The sequence below is a fragment of the Podospora pseudoanserina genome, chromosome 2 (assembly GCF_035222485.1).
Source record: "Podospora pseudoanserina strain CBS 124.78 chromosome 2, whole genome shotgun sequence".
Taxonomy (NCBI): Eukaryota; Fungi; Ascomycota; class Sordariomycetes; order Sordariales; family Podosporaceae; genus Podospora; species Podospora pseudoanserina.
The window spans coordinates 3,396,535-3,416,151 of NC_085921.1; the positions used below are offsets into that span (position 1 = coordinate 3,396,535).

Genomic DNA, 19,617 nt, shown 5'->3' on the forward strand with positions numbered 1-19,617 from the left:
TTGCCGGGGTTATCCTGAATAAACAGAGGAGGGAACGGACAGTAACTGGGAGAAATGAGCTGGCGCAGCATCTGAAGCCGAGGTTGGGAGTCAAGATTGGCTGGCAGACGTGGATCAAAGGGAGGAGTATAAAGCACTGCTTGGACATGGTGCACGGGAGGATTAGTTCTGAGAAAGCTGGATGGCGAATACTGCCAGATTCACATTGACCTCAGCAAGGGGAAGGATTGCACACAGATCTCTCGAAGAGCGGAAAAGACTCCACGCGGGATCACTCTAAGCTGCATGAGTAAGTTGTCGTTTTGCAGAGTTCAACATGGGCTAACATGAACGACAGTGCCATCGGGGATTCCCTACAAATAGGCCAGCCCACATGCCCTATCACAAAGGGGTGCATCTTGGAAGGGGAACTTGCCGTTTACAGTGGCAAGGTAGTTTTGCTTCCGTGCTTACACACACGTCATCACTAACATTTCGCAGGAACATAGAATTCTCAACTTTCACAAGATCAGAAAGCACATTTTCAGATCTGGGACCTTCATTGGAACTGCACAGGATTCACAGTATGCTTCTCACCGACCTCCTCTTTGTCGGGGTTTGTGCTGACATTTGTAGGACACATTCCTGGGAACACCTCATGATTGTCTACTATGACGTCCGCATGCTTGACGACACATCATTATTTTCAGTCAAAATTCATCGAGGTTCCAAAAGCTCAAGGAAATCATTACGATCATCCCAAGCCACTCGGCCCTGGTCAAACATATTCTTATCGACTGTGACAGGCGTGCAGCCAAATCGGACCTGCGCCGTGCTTTTGCCGAGTGTATCACGGCCAAGGGAGAGGGGCTTGTCCTCAAGTCAGATGGCCCCTACTTCGACTTTGACAGCATGCGAAGACCCTATAGATGCTGTGCCATCAAGCTAAAGAAGGAATACATCGGCAACTTTGGAGACATTGGGGCCTTTGCAATAGTTGGTGCCCGGTATGACGCTGCAAAAGCCAGAACTACAACATTCCTCACCTCAAGTGGGCACAATTCTATGTGGGTTGCTTGGAAAAACAGGGAGGAGGTTGGACGGTTTGGCAAAAGCCAAAGTTTGTGGTGACCAAGGTGGTTGAACTCGATACAACACAACTGGCCACGATGGTGGCTTATGCCAACCCGGAATGCGTATCGGTGGACGACAACTGTCCGATTGACTTGCGGACCGAGCCAGGCATCGATGAGGGGCGACGACCGGTTTTTATTTTCCCCACGCTACCCGTCGTGGACCTCCGCTGTTTTTCTTTTGACAAAGAGGGGGACACTGGTTTCTGGAGCCCAAGGTTTCCTGTCGCCACCAAAGTACACTGGGACAGAACCTTCCACGACACAATCTCTTTTCAACAGCTGCAAGAATTAGCAGAAGAGGCCAGGAACATGACAACCCCTGAGGGCACTCAAGAGATTTTCACTTGGATCGCCAATCTTCAAGGAATCGAGTCTTCGAGCCAGTCCACCGCAACCAACTCTCAGCGGTCCTTGGTATCGTCTCGGAACACCATGTCCCCAGGCCCCCGGGGTGATGTCTCGCCTCGAGTTGACCGCCGCGTCCCAATCGGCGCTGCCACTTTGAGCGCCCCCTTGTCTTTGTCAGCCTCATAGACTGCAGGCCGTTCACAGGGGTATGATAGTGCAGCAGGTAAGAACATGAACCATAGTCGAAATGATTGGTTTCTAACAGTGTTCAGACGAAGGCATCGACCGCGACCGCGACCGTGATGTACTCTCCCAGGACGCTCACGACGAGAATACTCTGCAAATAGGACACGATCAATTGAGGCCTCATGCGGGCTATTGTCCTTTTCAGTCCTGCTGTCTCCTTGCATAGCCAACTTTCCGTATGTTGGGGATTTACTCAGAAGCCATGGAATCCATGAGCCTGTCATAGATGCCAATAGCTGGAAGGAGAAACGGTTCGCCTCGACAAAAAGACTGGCGTTGGTTGAGGCCCAGCGACGTGAGGCTACTCAGGCCTTTTTTGACGTCATTACATCGCTCGAGTTGAGGAAACGAGGCTTGGATGAGCATGAATATATCCCCATCTTTGATTGGAGGGTGTTGGAGAGGTTGAAGACGGAGCAGGCCAAGAAGGGGATGGAGGCGAGGGGAGAAGGATGAGAGGTTTGCTGTTGCTATATTATGGAGAAGGGGAGGTTTGGGGAGATTTGGGACAGGTTTTTGCAGGGGTTTGTTTGAGTGTTTGTTTTTGGGGGATGGATCAGGGGCATGGACATACCCAGGAGGCATGGATAGATGATGAGTTTTGTAGAATACGGGTTGCACGATGGCCAATGGAGATTACAACGGCGGATTGCCTGAGTTAAGCAGCTTTTATGCATATATCTGTGTTGCAATGAACTGTGTGCCGTTAAAAAGTAAATCTGCCGTGGGTGAGGCTGAAAGTGGAAGCCCATCCTCAAGCATTAAAGTGGGGCCAGCTAGGCAAGGCTGAAATTCTGGGAAATTCAACAAGCTCCACCGCGCCAACTGCGACGCTTGCTTGTTCAACGCGACAAGCTTCCCATCGACGACAATTCACCACCACCACCGATATTCGCGACGGCCAAATCTGACTATTTCCACCTCTGCCTGTCCGCGCACTTACTATCACATCCGAACCAAACGCCATATCAACACCAAAAATGACCTCCACAATCGGCATCCCCATCAAACTCCTCAACGAGGCCCAAGTCAGTTCTTCCCCTCCCTCCCCCCTCCCAATCATCATGCTAATCTGTCTGTTTGGGTAGGGCCATATCGTAACACTGGAAATAACCTCCGGCCAAACCTACCGCGGCAAGCTCATCGAGGCAGAGGACAATATGAACGTCCAGCTCAAGGACATCACCGTCACGGCCCGCGACGGCCGCGTCTCCCACCTCGAGCAGGTCTACATCCGGGGATCTCACGTCCGGTTCTTCATCGTGCCCGACATGCTCCGCAACGCGCCCATGTTCAGGAGCAGGAACGTCAGGGGGAGGGGTGTCGGATTGGCGAGGGGGAGGGCGACGGTTAGTAGGGCTAGGGCGAGCGGGGGGCCGCCTAGGGGGGGGAGGTAAAAACTGGGAACGCGATGGGAAGAAGAGATGTGGAAGGGGAGAAAGATTCGCGTGTGGCTGGGTTTATGGATGGATTGTTTGGTTTGGCGTTTAGGGAATTTTTTTAAAACATGGACAGCGGAGAAGACAGAAAATGAAAGCTGTTGTGGCGCGGATTTATTCTGGGCTCAAAAACACCAAAAAAAAAAAAATAAAAAATAAATAAACCAAAAGGACAAACGTCACATGGTCCATTTCTTGGGCAGCGTGTAATTAATGGTCAATGTGAACCCAAATTTCAACTCGACCTTTTCACTACTGTCGAGCAGACATCAGACAAAACATATCATACAGCAGTACTATATACATCTCATTTTAGCGTCCCTCCAGGCATCAATCAACCCTCTTTAGCCAGGCAATCCTCTGCCCCTCACCCTCAATCTCATCCCCGATCTTTCACAACCTCCTCAAAACCTCGTCCGCCTCCTCCAAAACCTCCCTCACCCTCTCCCCCCTCCCCCCTCCCACCCCTTCCGTCTTCACCCCCCTAAACAAAACATCCCCCAACCCCCTCGCCACCTGCCCCTCCACCCTCTTCACCGCCTTCCTCCCCTCCTCCCTCACCTCCTCCTCCCAATACCCCCTCGCCTCATCCCACCTCTTCTGCATCCTCTTCAACGCCACCACCAACCCCAACGCAGCAATAGCACCACACTCATACGCCCCAAACCCACTAAAGTATACCAACCCCGCCAGCACCGAGTTCAACCCAGTCAAGCTAGCCGATTGGACGACCAGCTTCTGCGCCAACGCCTGCAAGGCAGGGACCGTAGTCTCAAGCAGATACTGTCTCGTGGACGTGATTTGAACAGGCCATTTCCCATGGTGTTCCATCTCAACCGCAGTCGGCCCCGGTGTCGAGACCAGCTTCTCTTCCGGGTCGACAGGATAGCTTATCGCGGGGCTGATGGTGGGAAATGAAGCAGCGACTTTACCAGCTAGGTAGACCACTTCCTGCTCTGCCCTCGGCAAAAAATAAGACATCACCAGCTCCGACGTGTTGAGCGTGACATCATCCGCTCTCCAAAACAGTTTCCACCAACTAAGGCTGCGCCAGAGGTGGTTGGAAAAAGCAGAGTCAAGCCGACTCTGCAGTTCCTCGTGGGCCGACTGCGCCCAAGAGACAATCTCCTGGTCGAGGCGCCTGATGGTTGCTTCGATTTCGACGAGATTAGCCTGGTTATGCTGGGAGAGTTGCTGTTGTCTTTCTTGCTGTTCAAGGCCCTCTTTAGCTCGGGAAAGAATAGACCCGATGAGGTGCTGGACTGGGGGCTTGATCTTGTCGGTTGCTTCCGTGTTGGCTCTGAGCCAGTCGCGGATCTGCTTGACGTTGCCTTCTGTCCAGAGCTCGCTGAAGACTTCTGCTCTGCCGGCGCGGAGGGCGTCAAGGCCTTCGATGGCGGCGAAGGAGTCGACTGTGAAGAAGGGGAGGCTGCTGTTGGGGTCGAGGAGGCCGTGGGGTTGTGATGGGGAGTAGGCGTAGTTTTGTGATTGAATTTCGAGCTCTTCCTTGACCGCGGTCCCGGATTTGAGGTTTACTGCGGTTTTGATCACAGAGGAAGGGTTGGACTTGGCGAGTTCGAGAGCGTTGAGCGCGCCTCTGAGACCATTGCCTACTAATAACGTCATGTGTACTGCTGAGGGGACCAGAGTTGTTTGCGGTGTTGATATCACTGCGGTGGGCTTGGTTGTTTGTACGCCAGGTACAAGAAGCTCCGCCTCCAACTCTTCTGCGGTTTTGGTTGCTTGCGGCCTGAACTTTGCCAACAACAGCTCGAGGTTATTCCGGCCCAGCGTTGGTGAGTAGGCCGTGATCTCTGGAAATGTTGTCGGCACTTGGGTGTCCAGTGCTGCTGTCCCCTTCTCAGATGCCTTTACCCGCACGATCAAAGGTTCCTCTGCCAAATTGTGGCGTTCCAGCTGTGTCTCCCATGCCGCCTGTTCTCCAAGCTCGTCGGCGAGGGCAGCCCGTAATAAACTCTTTGAAGCCTCTGTGTTCTCGTGTCCATCCTCTCGAGCCGGGTTGAGTATCGCAACACGTATTGACTCTTGTCCTGGTGGCTCCGACAAATTGCGCAAGGCGAGGTTCAAACGTTCGCTCTTGACGTATTCGGGGATCTGTATTTGAAGCTCTCGAAGCAGACGAGCTAGTTTCGCGCGGGGTGGTTCAACCGCTTGCTGTTCTTGCATTTGTGTCGCAGACGGTATCAAGGTCTCGGTCGTATGGAAACTGCGTGCGCCGCCGGCCAGCAATCTGGTATTCTGTTCTCGCAATGGCAACGGTCGTCGTCTCGTAGTAGTAGTGAGGGGTCGTGTAGACAAGGAACAAAACAGGCATATCGACGACGTCCTCGTTCTCCCCCAGGAGAATAATCCCTGATTCTTCCCCGCTATCCCTCCCCCCAGCGCCCGTTTAAGCGCCAATGTCGGCGGCATGGCAAATTGTCGTCGCCAGAATTTCGTAGGTGATGATGTCCACCTCAAAATCGCGAATTATCACAACGGCCAAAATGCCGAGCTACGTAAGGTCGAGGTCAGGTTCAGGCTAGCTCCCCCCGGTCCGCCCCAAAACTTTAGCGTCATTTTTGCCGGCTCTTTCCGGCAGTTTCCATGCCAAGCCGGCCCCCCAAACCCCACCCCTCCCCCCCCAAACCACCCCCAGACTTTTGGGGAAGCTTTCAAAGCCAGGTAACCCCCTGTCCATCAACCACCACCATCACCAACGCCACCTTTGTATTTCCTCCCCCCGCTAAACATTCACATTAACACGAACAACAACAACAACAACAACAACAACAACAACAACAACAGCATCCTACGATTCACCACCTAAACCACGAGCGCGTCATATATCCCCCCCCCCTCTCCCTCCGTGCACCTGCCCCAACCAGAAAATGGCAACCTCCACCGCCCACCGCCGCCTCCTCCAAGAATACCGCGCCCTAACCAACAACCCCCCCGAAGGCATCACCGCCGGCCCCGTAACAGAAGACGACCTCCTCCACTGGGAAGCGCTGATCCAAGGCCCCGAAGGAACCCCCTTCGAAGGAGGCGTCTTTGCCGCCGAGTTAAAATTTCCGAGGGATTACCCCCTCGCGCCACCAACGATGAAGTTTCTGTGTGATGTTTGGCATCCTAATGGTAGCCCTCCCCCCTCCCCAAATAAGGTAGTATTGCACTGATGATATTGATGGAATAGTCTACCCCTCCGGCATGGTCTGCATCTCAATCCTGCACCCCCCCGGCGACGACCCGAACCACTACGAGCACGCGAGCGAGCGCTGGTCCCCGATCCAGAGCGTGGAAAAGATCTTGATTAGCGTCATGAGCATGCTTGCTGAGCCGAACGATGAGAGCCCGGCGAATGTGGAGGCTGCGAAGATGTGGAGGGAGAAGAGGGGGGAGTATGAAGAGAGGGTGAGGGAGGGGGTGAGGAAGAGTTTGGGGTTGTGATGAGATGGGAAGATATGGACTTTGGTTTGAGTTGGGTTGGGTTGGTTTGGTTTGATGTTATAAGCATGGCACTGGTTTTGGTGTTTATATGGCGTGGGGTTGGGTGGGGGGGTTAAAATCTACTGGTTATAATAGCGGCATGGGGGGGGGTGATACATAGCGGATGGGAATATCATGCGTTTTTTGTTTTTTTTGCAAATCTACCTACCTGGTCAGGTCTGGGATTGGCACCTGGTGTGTTGCTCTTCTCCCAACACCGTTGGCCACGGGGACTCCTCTTGCTCCTGCCTTGCTTTTTATAGGTCAGGGTTCTGGAGCACCTAGTATCTGAGAGTAAAGGAGTGCTCCAGACTGGATGGCGCATCGGTCAACCGCGACAAGAACGTGGATTCCTTCGCACCACCGGTTTGGGTCGCTCTGGTCTCTCGGAAACCAACCCCACCCAGTGAGGCCTTGAGCTGGAATGCCTTGGTTGAGGGATCGATTCCTTTTGAGGTTCAATTATTTGTGGTTTTCCTCTAGCCAACACTATCATCCACGACTTCCGCGAGTTTGGTCAAGACCAACCCATACGCAACATGCATGATCTTCTATTCCATTTCTTTTACTCTACGCCTCCCTAAAGAACCACTCCATGCTTGACTCCCAATAACTCCCAGTAACTACTACAGCTTATTCTCCGCCTTGAACTTATCCCACGCCTCATTCAGCGTGCTAAACACCGTCCCGGCAATCATCCTAACCTCCGTCGTCGCGTCTTGCGCAATCTATTCCCGATCGCGTTAGCCAGACCATCTCCACGTTGCCTCATCTAAGAAAAAGAAAAAAAAAACAAAAAAAAAAATCGTACCTTATCAGGATGCGTCTTAGCAATAGCCTTCATGTAAACAACCTTGACCTTGTTCGCCATCACCAGCTCATGCAACCCAACCTTCTTCCACCCGCTCCCCTCCCACAACACACCATCCAAGCTCGTGAGCAACGCCCGCAAGTTATCCCTCTTGCCATCCCTCCACGCCGCGATCCTCGCATCGACTTTATCAGCCAGCTGGAACTTCTCATCCCCTTCCTTCTCAGCAGCTTGATTCGCCTCCCGCAGTCTCCTCACAGCCTCGGCGCTTTTATGACCGGTAGCAGCCGCTGGTCTCGGACGAGCTGGGGCAGAGGCCGGTCTCGGAGCGGGTTTCGGCGCAAGCGCCTTCTGGCAGCGTTGCCTTCCCGCCGCGGCGGTGGCACCACCAAGACCAGCCTCAACACACGTCTGCCAGACGGCGAGGGCGTCAGCCCACTTCTCCATCTGCTCGAGAGCTTCCGCTTTGCGGGTGAGGGCCTTGCCGTACAGCTCGCGCATGTCTCTTTTTTCGGTGGTGCCGGTTTCGCTTTGGACCTCGACGTGCTCGCCCTCGCCCCTGCCCGGGCCAATGAGCTTGACGGCGTTGTCGGCGTCCTCGACCGCCTGGCGGGGTTCGCCTGTTTTGAGGGCCGTGAGGGAGCGGTTGCAGAGCAGGAGGATGGCGAGGGGGTGTTCTTTTGGAATGGCGGCGAGAGAGGAGGCGTATGAAGCGTGAGCAGATGCGTAGTCGCCGCGCTTGAAGTGGGCGGTGCCTTGAAGACGGTGTTGGGTGGAGGACTGGAGGGCGATTGCTGATACTGGAGGGATCTGACGTGGCGGGCGAGCAGGGGCTGGCTTGGGCATTGGTGATGAACGGGCTGCTGCTGGACGAGGGGCGGGTGACGGTTGAGGTGATCGAGATGGAGCTGTGGGTCGCGGCTTTGGTGCTGAGGAGGCACCAAACAGCAGGTCTTCTTCCGGCTGCGCCGGTGCTGGCTGTGGCTGTGGTGTCGTCTTCTTCCTGCGTGCTGGACTGACATAGGCTTGAGCACCCTCGTCCTCGGCCGCAAGCCTGCCAAGTCTGGCACGTGGATCGAGAACTGGCCGGGAGCCTTGCTGCCACTTTGGTTCTTGGGCACCCGATCCAGGCCGGACCGGGAGGGCTGGAGATCTGTCACGCGATGGCGCGTTGCTGGATGGTCGACTGTCGGCACCGGATCTTCCTGTTTTCCTCGGGGGCGGCCCGCCACCTTCCAACATCGCGGCTTCATTCGTGACGTCGGGCGGCTCCCTCCTGGCGCTCCCTCCCGAATGATCCTGGGCAGACCGCATCCATTTCGGTTGATTCGGGTCACCATCTTGCTGAAGTTCGGCGACGGCTTTCTGTACCTTTTTCTGGCCTGTTTTCCAAAGGCTGTTGGCCGTCTTGAAAAGACTGGTACCTACGGCAGCAGCAGTTTTCGCAAAGTCACCGTCCACCATGGAAACGGGAGATTGGTTGTCTCTATTTCTTGAGGCGTGCTCCTCTCTTGCCCAAGCAGGACCACCATTCCGTGATTGACTAGAAGCGCGCTCGCCACCGCCTCTGGAGGGCTGTTCTCGCGATCCGCTTTGTCCCTTTGACTTGGCCTGCTCCTTGGCCTGGCGGTGGGCATCATCCAGAAGCCAGTTTACCGCTGCTTGAACGTTAAGCCCAGCCCCACTTTCAGTAAGCCCCCTTCTGGCATTTTCAGGGGTAAATCCGTAGTCCACCAGCTGAGCAACCGCTCTGTCAAAAGGATCATCCGATGGCCTGGATGGTCTCGAGGGTTGTGGCGGCGGTGGTGGTCGGTCATCCTCAGAATCCGAAGATGAATCTTCAATGGCCTTTCCGGGTTCGGGCTCTCGCGAGAATGTCGGAGCTGGAGTTGGCTTCTTTTTGATCTGATCCACTGGCTTACCCAGATCCCCCAGAATGTCAAAGTCATCACCGGCAGGAGGTGGGGGCGCTGGGGTGCTTGATTTGGGCTTGAGCTGGTTCAGCCCAAACGGGTCGTCGTCGTCGTCGTCACCAAATCCTCCAGAAGTGGGAGCCACAGCTGCTGGCTTACCCCACGCACTTGGATTGCTCAAGTCCAAGCCTGGCGCGGGCGAAGGAGTATGGGAAGCGGGTGGTGGGTAGTGGCTCGAGTTATCGACCTTGGTGCTGGCATTGAATGCTGCAAACAAATCCTCATCTCCCTCTGATATGTTTGTTCCCTTTCGTAATCCAGATTGTACGGTCGGTGTCCCTATTTGCGGCGGTGGAGCTAGCCCTGGTGAAGGTGTCCTCAAAGAGCTCTGGGATCCAGAGAGGTTCCGTCCCAGCGAGTCCAAGAAACGTCCATCCCCAAAGCTCGACTGGGCTTGTTTCCTTCTCTCCTCCTCCTTTCTGCGCTTCTCTGCCTCCAACTGTTCCTGCCGTTCCTTCAAGCTCAGGTTCGCGTTACTCTTGGCAGGGCCAAAGTTGAGGAGGTTGCTGAAGCTGTCCTGCGCGGGCTTGGCGGTGGGAGGTCTGGCGCCAGCATTTCCGGACTCCTGGACTGACAGCGGCGTGTTGCGCCCCGAGTTGAAGGGCGAAGGAGTCGGGCGCAGCGAAGGGTAGAGGTTGGAGGTCGCGGGGTTCGAGATCGGCGTCGGTTGTTGCGCGGGCTTCTTCCCGGCATCGGGAGCTGTCCAGGTCAGGTCAACGAGATCATCCATCGTACAAAGTGATTTCGGAGGCGGTCACGGCATCTGGCGTAGTTGGTGAATGACTGCTTGGATCTTGAACGGGGCAAACAAAGAGACAACACGTAGTTTGTTTATCGTGAACCATGCAGCAAGCAAGCAATGTATGTTGTAGTCGATGCGCCACACCACCATCAATCAATCGGCCCCTATGGAACACGCATCGCCTGAACTCATCCCTGAATGCATGCCACCTGGCCGACCCTGCGTGACCCCGCTAGCTAGCCAGCCAGCGTGCCAGCCAGCGTGCCAGCCTTGGGCGCTGAAGGGGCAGCAATAAGGTGCGGCGCAAATGTGGGGTCCCATAAAGGCAAGTCGGCCCACCAGCCACACCTCACCACCGACATCAAACTCCGAAGAGACTGTGCACGGTTCACCTGGCTTTCAGGAGAAGAAGAAGGGGTTCAGATGCCAAGACGAGGCACAATGGACAAACCACTCTTTTTTTTGGTCAGAGGGTGTGGTCTGGTTGCTTTGCAGAGTGCAAAGACGGGGAATCGTGCCTCGCATATTTTCAATATCAGATATCACCATAAATAAACACCGTCATCCGAACAGCCAGCAGCGAAGCTTTAGTGATCAATTAACTGCCTGTCTTCTTGGTGTGGCACTAGGAATAGATTTGGATGAAGGCATCGCAGACCATCACACCACCCAACATCAGGCTCGTACTCACACATCATTACACTCGCACTTGCACATCCACCGCCGATGTCTACAACCAACCTTTATCAACACGTGATCACACTTCCCACGGGCAACTGCGTCAATGTTGATGCGATGCGATGTGATGTGATGTGATGCCACCGCTGCTGAGGAAGTTGATGAGCTCTTTTTTCTTGTTGGACCAAGGAACCCGGGAGAGCTCGATGAACGGTTGATCCCAGTGATCTCCTAGCTGATCCTCAGCACACGGGAGCGAAATTCAAGGAGAGGGGAAATGGCAAATAACGAGCGGCACCACACGGCACGACCTGCTCTGTTTCACGGTCCACCATCCCACCAACGGCTGGGCTCATCAGCACCAAGAATTCCCTCTTTGGTAGCGCCGGCAAAGGGAAAGGTGAGCGAACATCAGAAAAGGGGAAACAGGATGCCATTCACGAGGAAATGGTGTTTCTTGGGATGTGCCATTGAGCTCTGGGCAAAAAGACGCCATTTTGGCCTCTGATTGGTTGGAGGTGGGCGTTTGGCATCGGGTGAAAACCCTGGAATGACTTTTGGCGCAACGACAAGCTTGAAACTCGTTTCAGGAACCATGACCTTTCGTCATTGGCTTGACCCAAAGCCCCTCGCATTTTATCTGGCGTTGCAGGGTCGGCAGGGCTCAAGGGTACCGGGATACCCCGCTTGATGCAACGGGGAGAGCGCGCCACTGCGGCCACCAGCGACCAATGCGGCGGGCTTGCGGCGACTCTTTCATGCAACGGTCTTCCTACTAGGTGAGCACTGCTTCTCCTATCCATCAATCTGATACGAACACCGACACCGCTCACATCACTTTTCACTGGACCATGCAGACTGACCAAAAACTGTTGTGACCAGGAGAGAGCGGTTCAACAGCGGCAGGCTAACGCAGGTACAGCACATGTGCTTCCAGGCTGTGCGAGATGGATGCAGCCAAGGTGCAAGGTGGGTGATGATGATGATTGCGGTGGAGTTGTTTGCAAGAGCAATGAGATTGGACGGCCCAGCGAGAGGGCAATTACAGCTTGTCCGACCCAGCATGCAGCCACCGGGACGCAGAGATAACACGTGTATCTGGTATACCTAGCAGTTCAAAGATCACAGGTGCTGCCGTCGTTTCTGCCCTGACCTCCCGTAACCTCACGACCCGAAATGAAGTGCTCGGTCTGTGGTATATCTTGTCTTGTCCAAGATGACATGATAGCTCAGCACTTTTTTGCTGTCTTGCTGCTTCCAGAAGGCGGCGGCATTTCCTCTGCTCCTCCTACCAAGACCCCCAAGACTCTTAGCTCATTATCATGGGCCGTCTCTGTTAAACACAAACTTGATAATACCCAACTACAATTATTAGCAGCACATCCCATACCTTATGGTGACAGATCCTTGGAGCCAGGTTCACCAGCGTCCCCTTAATCCCAACTGTTAAGGTCTTGGTCACCCCCACCCGGCCAATCACAGACGGCCTTTTTGTGGCTGAGAGCCGCTTCGGGAAAGAGCGTCCTGCGTATACAGCAAGGGGTCCCTTCCCCTGTCCCGAATTCCAAGGCCCCCGTTTTCTTCAGCGGCTTGGGTTTTATCTTCAGCGTGGGCACATGTCTTATCCGCCGTCCTCCCTTTGCGACAGCTCCCTTCTCTCGCCTTTTTGCGAACGAACCTCCAACCCGACCGAGTCTGTTGACCTGGATCTCCATCCATCCTCTCTCTTTCTCTCTCTCTCACTCTCTCTCTCCCGCAACAACACTCCCACCCACCGCTCACGCTCACTTTCAACTTTCCCTTTGGGAAAACCACACTCATTTCAAATACTACTCATTCATTCATTAACATTTCATTTCTTTTTGTGTGTTGTTTTGCGGGCCTTTTGATTCTTGGTGCTCTTCGTCTTTTCTGCGACTTACTTCCCCCCCACCACGACAACGACAACGACAACGACACAGTTTCCGACAGTCTGGTACAGAACCCAGCGCAGGTGCCTCCTCACGGTCAACTCGACGTCAGCGACTGCTTCCAGTAACCTCCAGAATTGAGGAGTGGAAATAGACGTCACGGGCTTGCTCTGAATATCGGGTGGTTGGACTGCTGCGTGCCATTCCTGACAAACGACAACTCGCCTCGACTGGATCGAATTGGTATGTTACTCGAAAAAGGTCACTCAGTCAGTCATTGCATGATAGGGCCAACTTTCATTGGCCGCGATGCAATTTTTTCCACCAAAGCTGACCAGATATCTGTCTAGATTTGTCGAAACACCAGGATCGTTTTGTTGTCAAATCCCCTCAGCATCTTGCCTCGAGGAGTTTCTGCAAGGACAGTACTTTCGGCAGCAACTTCTGAAAAGCATCAATTTTCGACCCTTCTCACACTCCTTAACATCGCAACTCTTTTGTTTGCAATTCCACCAGAGTCATTCTTTTAAACCCAATCATCATGAAAGTCACAAACTCTCTCGCCGCGGTTCTCGCCTCCGCCGGCCTCTCTGAGGCCTTCTGGCGCATGGAGTGCCGTGGTCGCGCAGGCTTGGCCCGTTTGGATCCCATTGTCGCCCCTGGCAGGGTTTCTCAGCACGCCCATGCTATTTTTGGTTCCAGTGGTGAGTCTTGCCTGGCTATGCGATTTGAACGTTGAGACTTTGGCGGATGCAAGTAGCTAACGGGGTCAGTGCAGGTTTCTCCATGAACTCGGGACACGCTGAGCTCGCTGCTGGCTCGTGCACCTCGTGCGCCGCTGTCGAGGACAAGTCGGCCTACTGGTCTCCCCAGATGTACTTCAAGCACGAGGATGGCACCTTTGAGGAGGTCACACAGGCGGGCGGTATGCTCGCATACTATCTCCTCAACAAGGACGCTGGCAATCCAGACAAGGGTGTCAAGGCCTTCCCCAACGGCTTCCGCATGGTTGCCGGCGACAGCAACCGCCGCAACTACTCTATCGGCAGCCGCAACTTCAAGGATGCCGATCCCGAGAAGTCTCTATGGGCCATGCTCGGCGAAACGAGCCAGGAGGATCTCGCCCAGCGTGCTGTCGGCTTCAACTGCCTCGACTACAATAAAACCCCCGAGGGTGCCTTGGTGCGCCACTATCTCCCCGAGAAGGGTTACCTCGATGGCAACTGCCCCGACGGCATCCGTTTGGAGCTCATGTTCCCTTCGTGCTGGAATGGCAAGGACTTGGACTCGGCCAACCACAAGTCTCACGTCGCATATCCCGACCTTATTACGGATGGGTGGTGCCCCAAGGGATTTGACACCAAGCTTCCCAGTCTGATGTTCGAAATCATCTACGAGACCAACAAGTTCAAGGGAATCCCTGGCGAGTTTGTCATGGCCAACGGTGATGCTCAGGGTATGTTTTGATGTCTTCCGAACTTGAACAAGTCACTGACAATTGTAGGTTTCGGTTTCCACGGTGACTTCGCCAGCGGCTGGGACGAAGAGTTCCTCCAGGATGCTGTCGAGACCTGCACTGACCCCAGCGGTTTGCTTTCGGCTTGCCCCTTGTTCAACCTTCAGAGCGAGGATGAGCAGCGCCAGTGCCAGATTGAGCTCCCCGAGGATCTTGTCAACGAGAAGGTCACTGGAAAGCGCGGCAAATCTCTTCCCGGAGATGTTCCTATCCGCTATGGGCCGGCTCCTGCTAATGTCCAGGCCCCAGGAGCGGACCAGACCAGCCACATTCCGGTTCCCACCGTCACCTACCAGCCTGCCGAGTCCTCTGCCTACCAACCCGGCGGTATCTTCAACGGCGACGCCCCCAGCTCCAACTCGAGCTCAAGTTCTGAGGAGGTCAAGGTCACTGCCCTTGCTCAGCCCGAGCCCGAGCCTGAGCCGACCCCTGCTCCCACCCCTACCCCCTCCGAGGCTCCCCTCCCCTCCGGCTACGAACTGGTTCGCACCGAGTATGTCACCAACGGCAAGGTTGTCAGCAAGATTGTCGTCATCGAGACCGTCGAGTACGTCATGCTGGCTGCTGCCACCGAGATTGAGACCGTCACCGTAACAGCCACTCTTGATGCCCAGAAGGCTCGCCGCGGGCTCAACCACCTCCACCGCCACAGGCACGCGGGATCGCACTAAAAAGGCCGGATTGATTTCTGCCTTGTAGTGTTATGATCCATGATCTACCAGCTGCACATATGGGTTATGGTCACATCTTTTTTCTATCTCGCCCAGTCTTTTTGAAGAACAGGACTTGCGGGGTGGCTTTTCTTCACTTCTCTTCACTGTGGATACTAGGGGATTATTTTGTGGTTGTGTTTTCTGACATGGAACCTGGTATGGGGGAGGGGGGGTGGTGTGGGTTAGATGGGTGGAAAAATGGGAGCATTCAGCGAAGGCTTTTTTATTTTATCCAGCATTATGAAATGAAATTGAGGAAGTTTTCTTTTCTTATGAACTATTGCCTCTTGATGTCATGTTGTTATGTGAATTCCTTTTTGCTTAAACTTGAAGAAGCCTAACAACTGCCGGGCTGTTCTTATCCAAACAAGAGGCCTGCTGCAGGAGGAGGATATCTGCAATGCCGTTGGGGTAATACTTTATCACCAGAGTCTTTCTCAGAAGACTTTTCGCTACCAGAGTGTTCTTTGATAAATTAAACAAAAAAAAAAAAAAAAAAAAAAAAAGGTAAAAAGAATAAAAAAAACAAAGGTGACTCTAACGTGTATCTCGTTGCCATACATCATCAAACCACACCACGACAGTCAACCCCCCTCCCCCCTACCTCATCCTCCTTACCCCCTCTCTTCCCTGAAGATCTGGTGCCAGACTCAGCTGCATGATCTCTGGTCATCCCCCTCAACCTCAAAGGCTCGAATAAAACCAACAAGTCAACAAACAATTGTTTATATCAACACCACTCTACCTACCTTACCTCCACCAACCCATCCCGACAAAAAAGAAATCCCACATTTCACTCATGTTTACCTCATTTCCCTCCCATTCCAGTGCCCATCTCGCCCCCATCAGTATGTCATGACAGCATGTCTCAACTCCCCCCCCCCCACCCAAGGCCTGGAATGGCGTTGCTCAGCACGACCACATTCCTCTCTCTTTTTTCTTTCTCACTGCCGACCACCCGACACCTTTTCTTACCACCCCCTCACCACCCACTCACCAGCCCTCTTTTCTCCTTCTTTGCATTTTTGCATCACCACCGGGGTTGTGGTTTCACCTCCACCACCTCCACCACCATCACCACACGCTCCTTTAGCAAAACCACACTCCTTCAATCGACCCCCATAATTAACCACAGCTCCAACAGCAGCAAAAAATGCCACCAAACAACAACCCCCACCCCGGCTCCGGCTCAGCCTCCCAATCCCTACCCCCTTCCTCCCTTAACCCCCTAACCTCGGCCACAGGAATAGTAGTCATGGTCCTCATAACCACCATCTCCCTCGGCCTCGTAATCGCCCTCCTCCTCCTCTACCTCCGCAAGCGCAAACGCTCCGCCCAGCGCAGACTCGCCGCCCGCCTAAGCGGCATGCCTGAGATCCGCGCTGGTGACTCCACAGAAACTGAACGGTCACACATCACCACCCATGCCCATCAAGAGGGTAGCAGACTCCAAAAATGGGGAAGCAAGGAAGCGTTCGAGGTTGTTGAGATTAGTGCGCCGAGTCTAGCGAGTATGGCGAGTGACGGGGGGGGGCAGAAAAGGGCTAGGTCGCTTCCTGTTTTGTGGGGGGAGGAGAGGAGGGGGGATGTTGAGGCGGTTGACGGAGGAGGAGGAGGAGGAGGAGGAGAGGGGTTTGAGAAAGGAGAGAGAGGGGGGGAACAAACTTTCGAGGAGCCAGTCGTGTGCTTGGCCTAGTGAGATGAAGAGGTTGGGCGAGGGTGACGAGAAGAAGGCGGAGGGGGGGTTGGTGAACGAAACGACTGCTGCCGCGGGGGTTGAGCTGCCTAAACGGAGTTTCTTCCGGGGCGGGTCGTTGAAGGAAAGAAGGGAGAGGGGGTCCTGGCCGGTGAGGGAGTTGACCGGGGGGTTGTCGAGGGTTCATCACACCGTTCATGGGTATCCTTCCGGCGGTGTGTCTGCGTGGGGACGGCAGCAGGAGGAGAAGGAGAGGGAGATTGGGCTTGGGAGTGATAAGATCAGGGGGTATGGGTGTTTGAGGTTGGGGCCTGGGTTTGCTGATGGGGCGGGGAGGGTGTTGCCTGAGCCGCCTAGGGCTGTTGTCACGGGGGGACAGGGGGGAATTGTGAGGAGTCATACTGTTGGGGCTATGGTTGGGAGTTGTGGGCAGCAGCAGCAGCAGCAGCAGCAACAACAACCTCAAGTGCAGCCGAGCGTTGTTCCCCCTCCTCCGCCGCATCGGTCGCTGCCTCAGACACCGCCGAGGGCTGTCGCGAGGAGGCGGTCGAGGGCGCAGAGTACCGATTCGACATTGTCGGAGATTTTAAAGTCGACGGAGAAGAGGCTGAGGGCCGGGAGTGCGACTGGTGGTGTTGGTCGAGGAAGGCATATGAGGATGGGGTCCTTGAATGCTCGAACCGTGTCGATGGCGGGCACGAGTCAAGAGTGCTTGCTGCCGAAGAAGGGGATGGGCCACAAACGACAGGACTCTGAGGTGTCGGCCGTGTCTGAGTCTGATAGCTTGGCTGGTGAGGAGAGCCCGACTGAGAACCCGGCTGGACTGACGTCGCCCAGTCGCAGTGGGCTGGTTCGAAAGCCAGCGCAGGAACAGCCCCAACAGGCAGAAAGGCAGGTGGAGATGGTGATCCAATCGCCGAGAAGCTCCATCTCCTCCTCGCTGTCGACAGTCTTCAGTGAGGACGAGATGCCAGATGAGGTCAAAAAGGCAATCATGCCATTAAATGGCTTTGTCGTTGCACCCCAGCCCGCCGCCAGTGTCCAAGCGCCTGCCATGAACGACCCTTTCATCACGGCGCCAGTTCCTCTGCCGCTGTCCATCAACAGATATTCCCCCAGCACCACCTCGGTTGGATTGAGACAACAGCCCAAAACCCAAGGTCTGTTCCGAGAAAGCCTCGAGCGGTCCACCATACAGCGCCGAATGACACTCGCAAGCCCAACCCAAGATCTCATCCTCGCCCCGGGACCCAGTGTAGCCCCTGGCTCAACACTCATTCAACAACAAGATGATAACATCCCACGAATCCCAGCCGGCCCTCTCTTCCTCCGCCTCACAAAAACCAGCACCCTCAGCACAATCCCCATCCTCCCACCCCCCGCCGCCCCCGGCCCGGTCTTCAGCCAACACCAACAACGCCGCAAGACCCTCTCCCCCACCAAAACCGTCTCCTTCGCCGACGACCTCCCCCGAATCCACAACGTCCCCCGCCACTCCCCCACCCGCCCATCCAAAAAGCCCGGCATCAAAATGTCTCCCTCCCAACACCAACTCCAACTCTCCCTCTCCCGCAACGGCAACAGAGACTCGGCTTGCTCAACCTTTTCGGTGGACAACGCCCCGGCGAGCGTGCTCAAAAGATCGGCAGAGGTGAACAACGCCAGCTTTTTTGCCAACTCACTCTTGTTTCCTGACCCGCTCAACCTCAAGTCAGCAGCGACTTCCCCACCACCAACCACAGCCGCCGGCTCTGAGGGGGAGGGGGAGTCAGAAGATGAGGACGACATCCCCCTGGCGGATACTGTCGCCTCGCTGAGGAGGATGAACTCGCAGATGTCGACTTCGAGTGTGACCTCGCTGCATAATGAGAACCCGAAGCGGTTTTCGGGGACTTTGCAGAATTTTCAAAAGAGGAAGTCGATTGGGGCGAGGAATTATCTTTCGCTTGGGGGGAATGTTGACACTGCGAGGCGGAGGAAGAGGAGTCAGTCGGTTGCCAATGGGGGCGGGGGCGGTGGTTCGCATGATAGATCTAACTCCCAGCCTGCCTTGCCGCAGCATAGGAGACGGGGGAGTCGAGGGAACGGAGGTGGGGCGATGAACGCCTCACTCAGTCAGACCAGTTTGGGGAGTCCGAGGGTGAGTAGGGAGGTTATTCCGCTGGCGTATCCAGTCGAGAAGCGGCAGGAGGGGTGGGAGTGGAGTGGGAGTGTAGGGGCGGGGAATGTGTCGCCGCCGCATAAGAGGAGGAAGCCGGGGAGTGTGCATGAGCGGAGGCAGAGTTTGTTGAGGATGAGTGTGTTGGAGACGGTGACGGATTCGTCGCCTGAGGTGGTGGGTGGTGGTGGTGGTAACAAGGAGAATGATGGAGAGGGAGGACCGTTCAAGTTGCCGGTGAGGGAGGAGTTTACTTTTCATAGTGGGTATGCTGGGCTGGGGGGGGGTGTGAGTTTGGGGCAGTTTGGGACGCCGAGCAGGAGGGCAAGGGGGACAGGGACAGGGAGGAATAGTGTAGAGAGTTTAGGGTTGTATGATAGGCAGGGATTTTTGATTACTTCGCCTGTGAGGGGTGGTGCTGGTGGTGGTGGGAATAATAATGGCGGGTCGCCGTTGAGGGGGTTGATGGTGCAGCAGGATCGGCTGCAGAGTAGTCCTTCGAGGTTGAGGGTTTGAGTTTGGGGTGGAAGGGGAGGTTGTATATATCAGCGGATACCACATGTTTTTCTGTTTTCGGTATGGAGTTTGAAGGTTGGGTCCGGCTTTCTTATTATAATACACGTTATAATACAGTTTAATACCCATCGAGCTGTGCCATTTACATCTCTGGCCATGTTCTTTCTCCTATTTTGTATGTATGGCCCCTTTCTTTGACACACCAATACATTAGCACATCATCGTCCCAATACAACAACACAATCGTCCAAACATAACACGTAATCG

General features: G+C 54.7%; 8 protein-coding genes across 8 annotated transcripts; 6 read left to right on the forward strand and 2 right to left on the reverse strand.

The window, feature by feature from the left end:
- Window positions 1–1,148: 1,148 nt before the first annotated feature.
- QC764_0040390 (uncharacterized protein) lies at window positions 1,149–2,165 on the forward strand (the record flags this gene model as incomplete). Its single annotated transcript, XM_062940285.1, has 4 exons — window positions 1,149–1,636; window positions 1,679–1,686; window positions 1,736–1,843; window positions 1,876–2,165. 4 exons carry the CDS (start codon window positions 1,149–1,151, stop codon window positions 2,163–2,165), a joined length of 894 nt encoding a protein of 297 aa, XP_062803455.1.
- A 318-nt stretch (window positions 2,166–2,483) lies between these two features.
- Window positions 2,484–3,106, forward strand: SMD3 (small nuclear ribonucleoprotein Sm D3; the record flags this gene model as incomplete). The annotated part of the gene is made up of 2 exons (XM_062944611.1): window positions 2,484–2,737; window positions 2,798–3,106. Exons 1-2 carry the CDS (start codon window positions 2,690–2,692, stop codon window positions 3,104–3,106), a joined length of 357 nt encoding a protein of 118 aa, XP_062803456.1. The 5' UTR covers window positions 2,484–2,689.
- A 435-nt stretch (window positions 3,107–3,541) lies between these two features.
- QC764_208750 (uncharacterized protein) lies at window positions 3,542–5,581 on the reverse strand (the record flags this gene model as incomplete). Its single annotated transcript, XM_062944584.1, has 1 exon — window positions 3,542–5,581. One exon carries the CDS (start codon window positions 5,579–5,581, stop codon window positions 3,542–3,544), a length of 2,040 nt encoding a protein of 679 aa, XP_062803457.1.
- A 250-nt stretch (window positions 5,582–5,831) lies between these two features.
- ubc7 (ubiquitin conjugating enzyme Ubc7/UbcP3) lies at window positions 5,832–6,598 on the forward strand (the record flags this gene model as incomplete). The annotated part of the gene is made up of 2 exons (XM_062944583.1): window positions 5,832–6,286; window positions 6,345–6,598. Exons 1-2 carry the CDS (start codon window positions 6,040–6,042, stop codon window positions 6,596–6,598), a joined length of 501 nt encoding a protein of 166 aa, XP_062803458.1. The 5' UTR covers window positions 5,832–6,039.
- Window positions 6,599–7,079: 481 nt separating this feature from the next.
- On the reverse strand, window positions 7,080–10,390 carry SWA2 (auxilin-like clathrin-binding protein required for normal clathrin function). The gene is made up of 2 exons (XM_062944582.1): window positions 7,449–10,390; window positions 7,080–7,365 (listed from the first exon to the last, which is right to left on the reverse strand). The coding sequence occupies exons 1-2, from the start codon at window positions 10,149–10,151 to the stop codon at window positions 7,264–7,266; spliced, it is 2,805 nt and encodes a 934-aa protein (XP_062803459.1). The 5' UTR covers window positions 10,152–10,390; the 3' UTR covers window positions 7,080–7,263.
- Window positions 10,391–12,457: 2,067 nt separating this feature from the next.
- Window positions 12,458–13,199, forward strand: QC764_0040440 (uncharacterized protein; the record flags this gene model as incomplete). The annotated part of the gene is made up of 3 exons (XM_062940286.1): window positions 12,458–12,534; window positions 12,906–12,994; window positions 13,102–13,199. The coding sequence occupies 3 exons, from the start codon at window positions 12,458–12,460 to the stop codon at window positions 13,197–13,199; spliced, it is 264 nt and encodes an 87-aa protein (XP_062803460.1).
- Window positions 13,200–13,292: 93 nt separating this feature from the next.
- QC764_209060 (uncharacterized protein) lies at window positions 13,293–15,511 on the forward strand (the record flags this gene model as incomplete). Its single annotated transcript, XM_062944612.1, has 3 exons — window positions 13,293–13,455; window positions 13,530–14,207; window positions 14,256–15,511. 3 exons carry the CDS (start codon window positions 13,293–13,295, stop codon window positions 14,936–14,938), a joined length of 1,524 nt encoding a protein of 507 aa, XP_062803461.1. The 3' UTR covers window positions 14,939–15,511.
- A 622-nt stretch (window positions 15,512–16,133) lies between these two features.
- QC764_208720 (uncharacterized protein) lies at window positions 16,134–19,350 on the forward strand (the record flags this gene model as incomplete). Its single annotated transcript, XM_062944581.1, has 2 exons — window positions 16,134–16,491; window positions 16,529–19,350. The coding sequence occupies 2 exons, from the start codon at window positions 16,134–16,136 to the stop codon at window positions 19,348–19,350; spliced, it is 3,180 nt and encodes a 1,059-aa protein (XP_062803462.1).
- Window positions 19,351–19,617: the final 267 nt, after the last annotated feature.

What these genes read in the sequence shown, in the direction of transcription:
- SWA2 (XM_062944582.1), bottom strand. Translation starts at nt 10,151, where the DNA reads ATGGATGATCTCGTTGACCTGACCTGGACAGCTCCCGATGCCGGGAAG. An exon ending in CTAAGACGCATCCTGATAAG is followed by an intron (nt 7,366 to 7,448) that starts GTACGATTTTTT and finishes GATCGGGAATAG; the next exon opens with ATTGCGCAAGACGCGACGAC.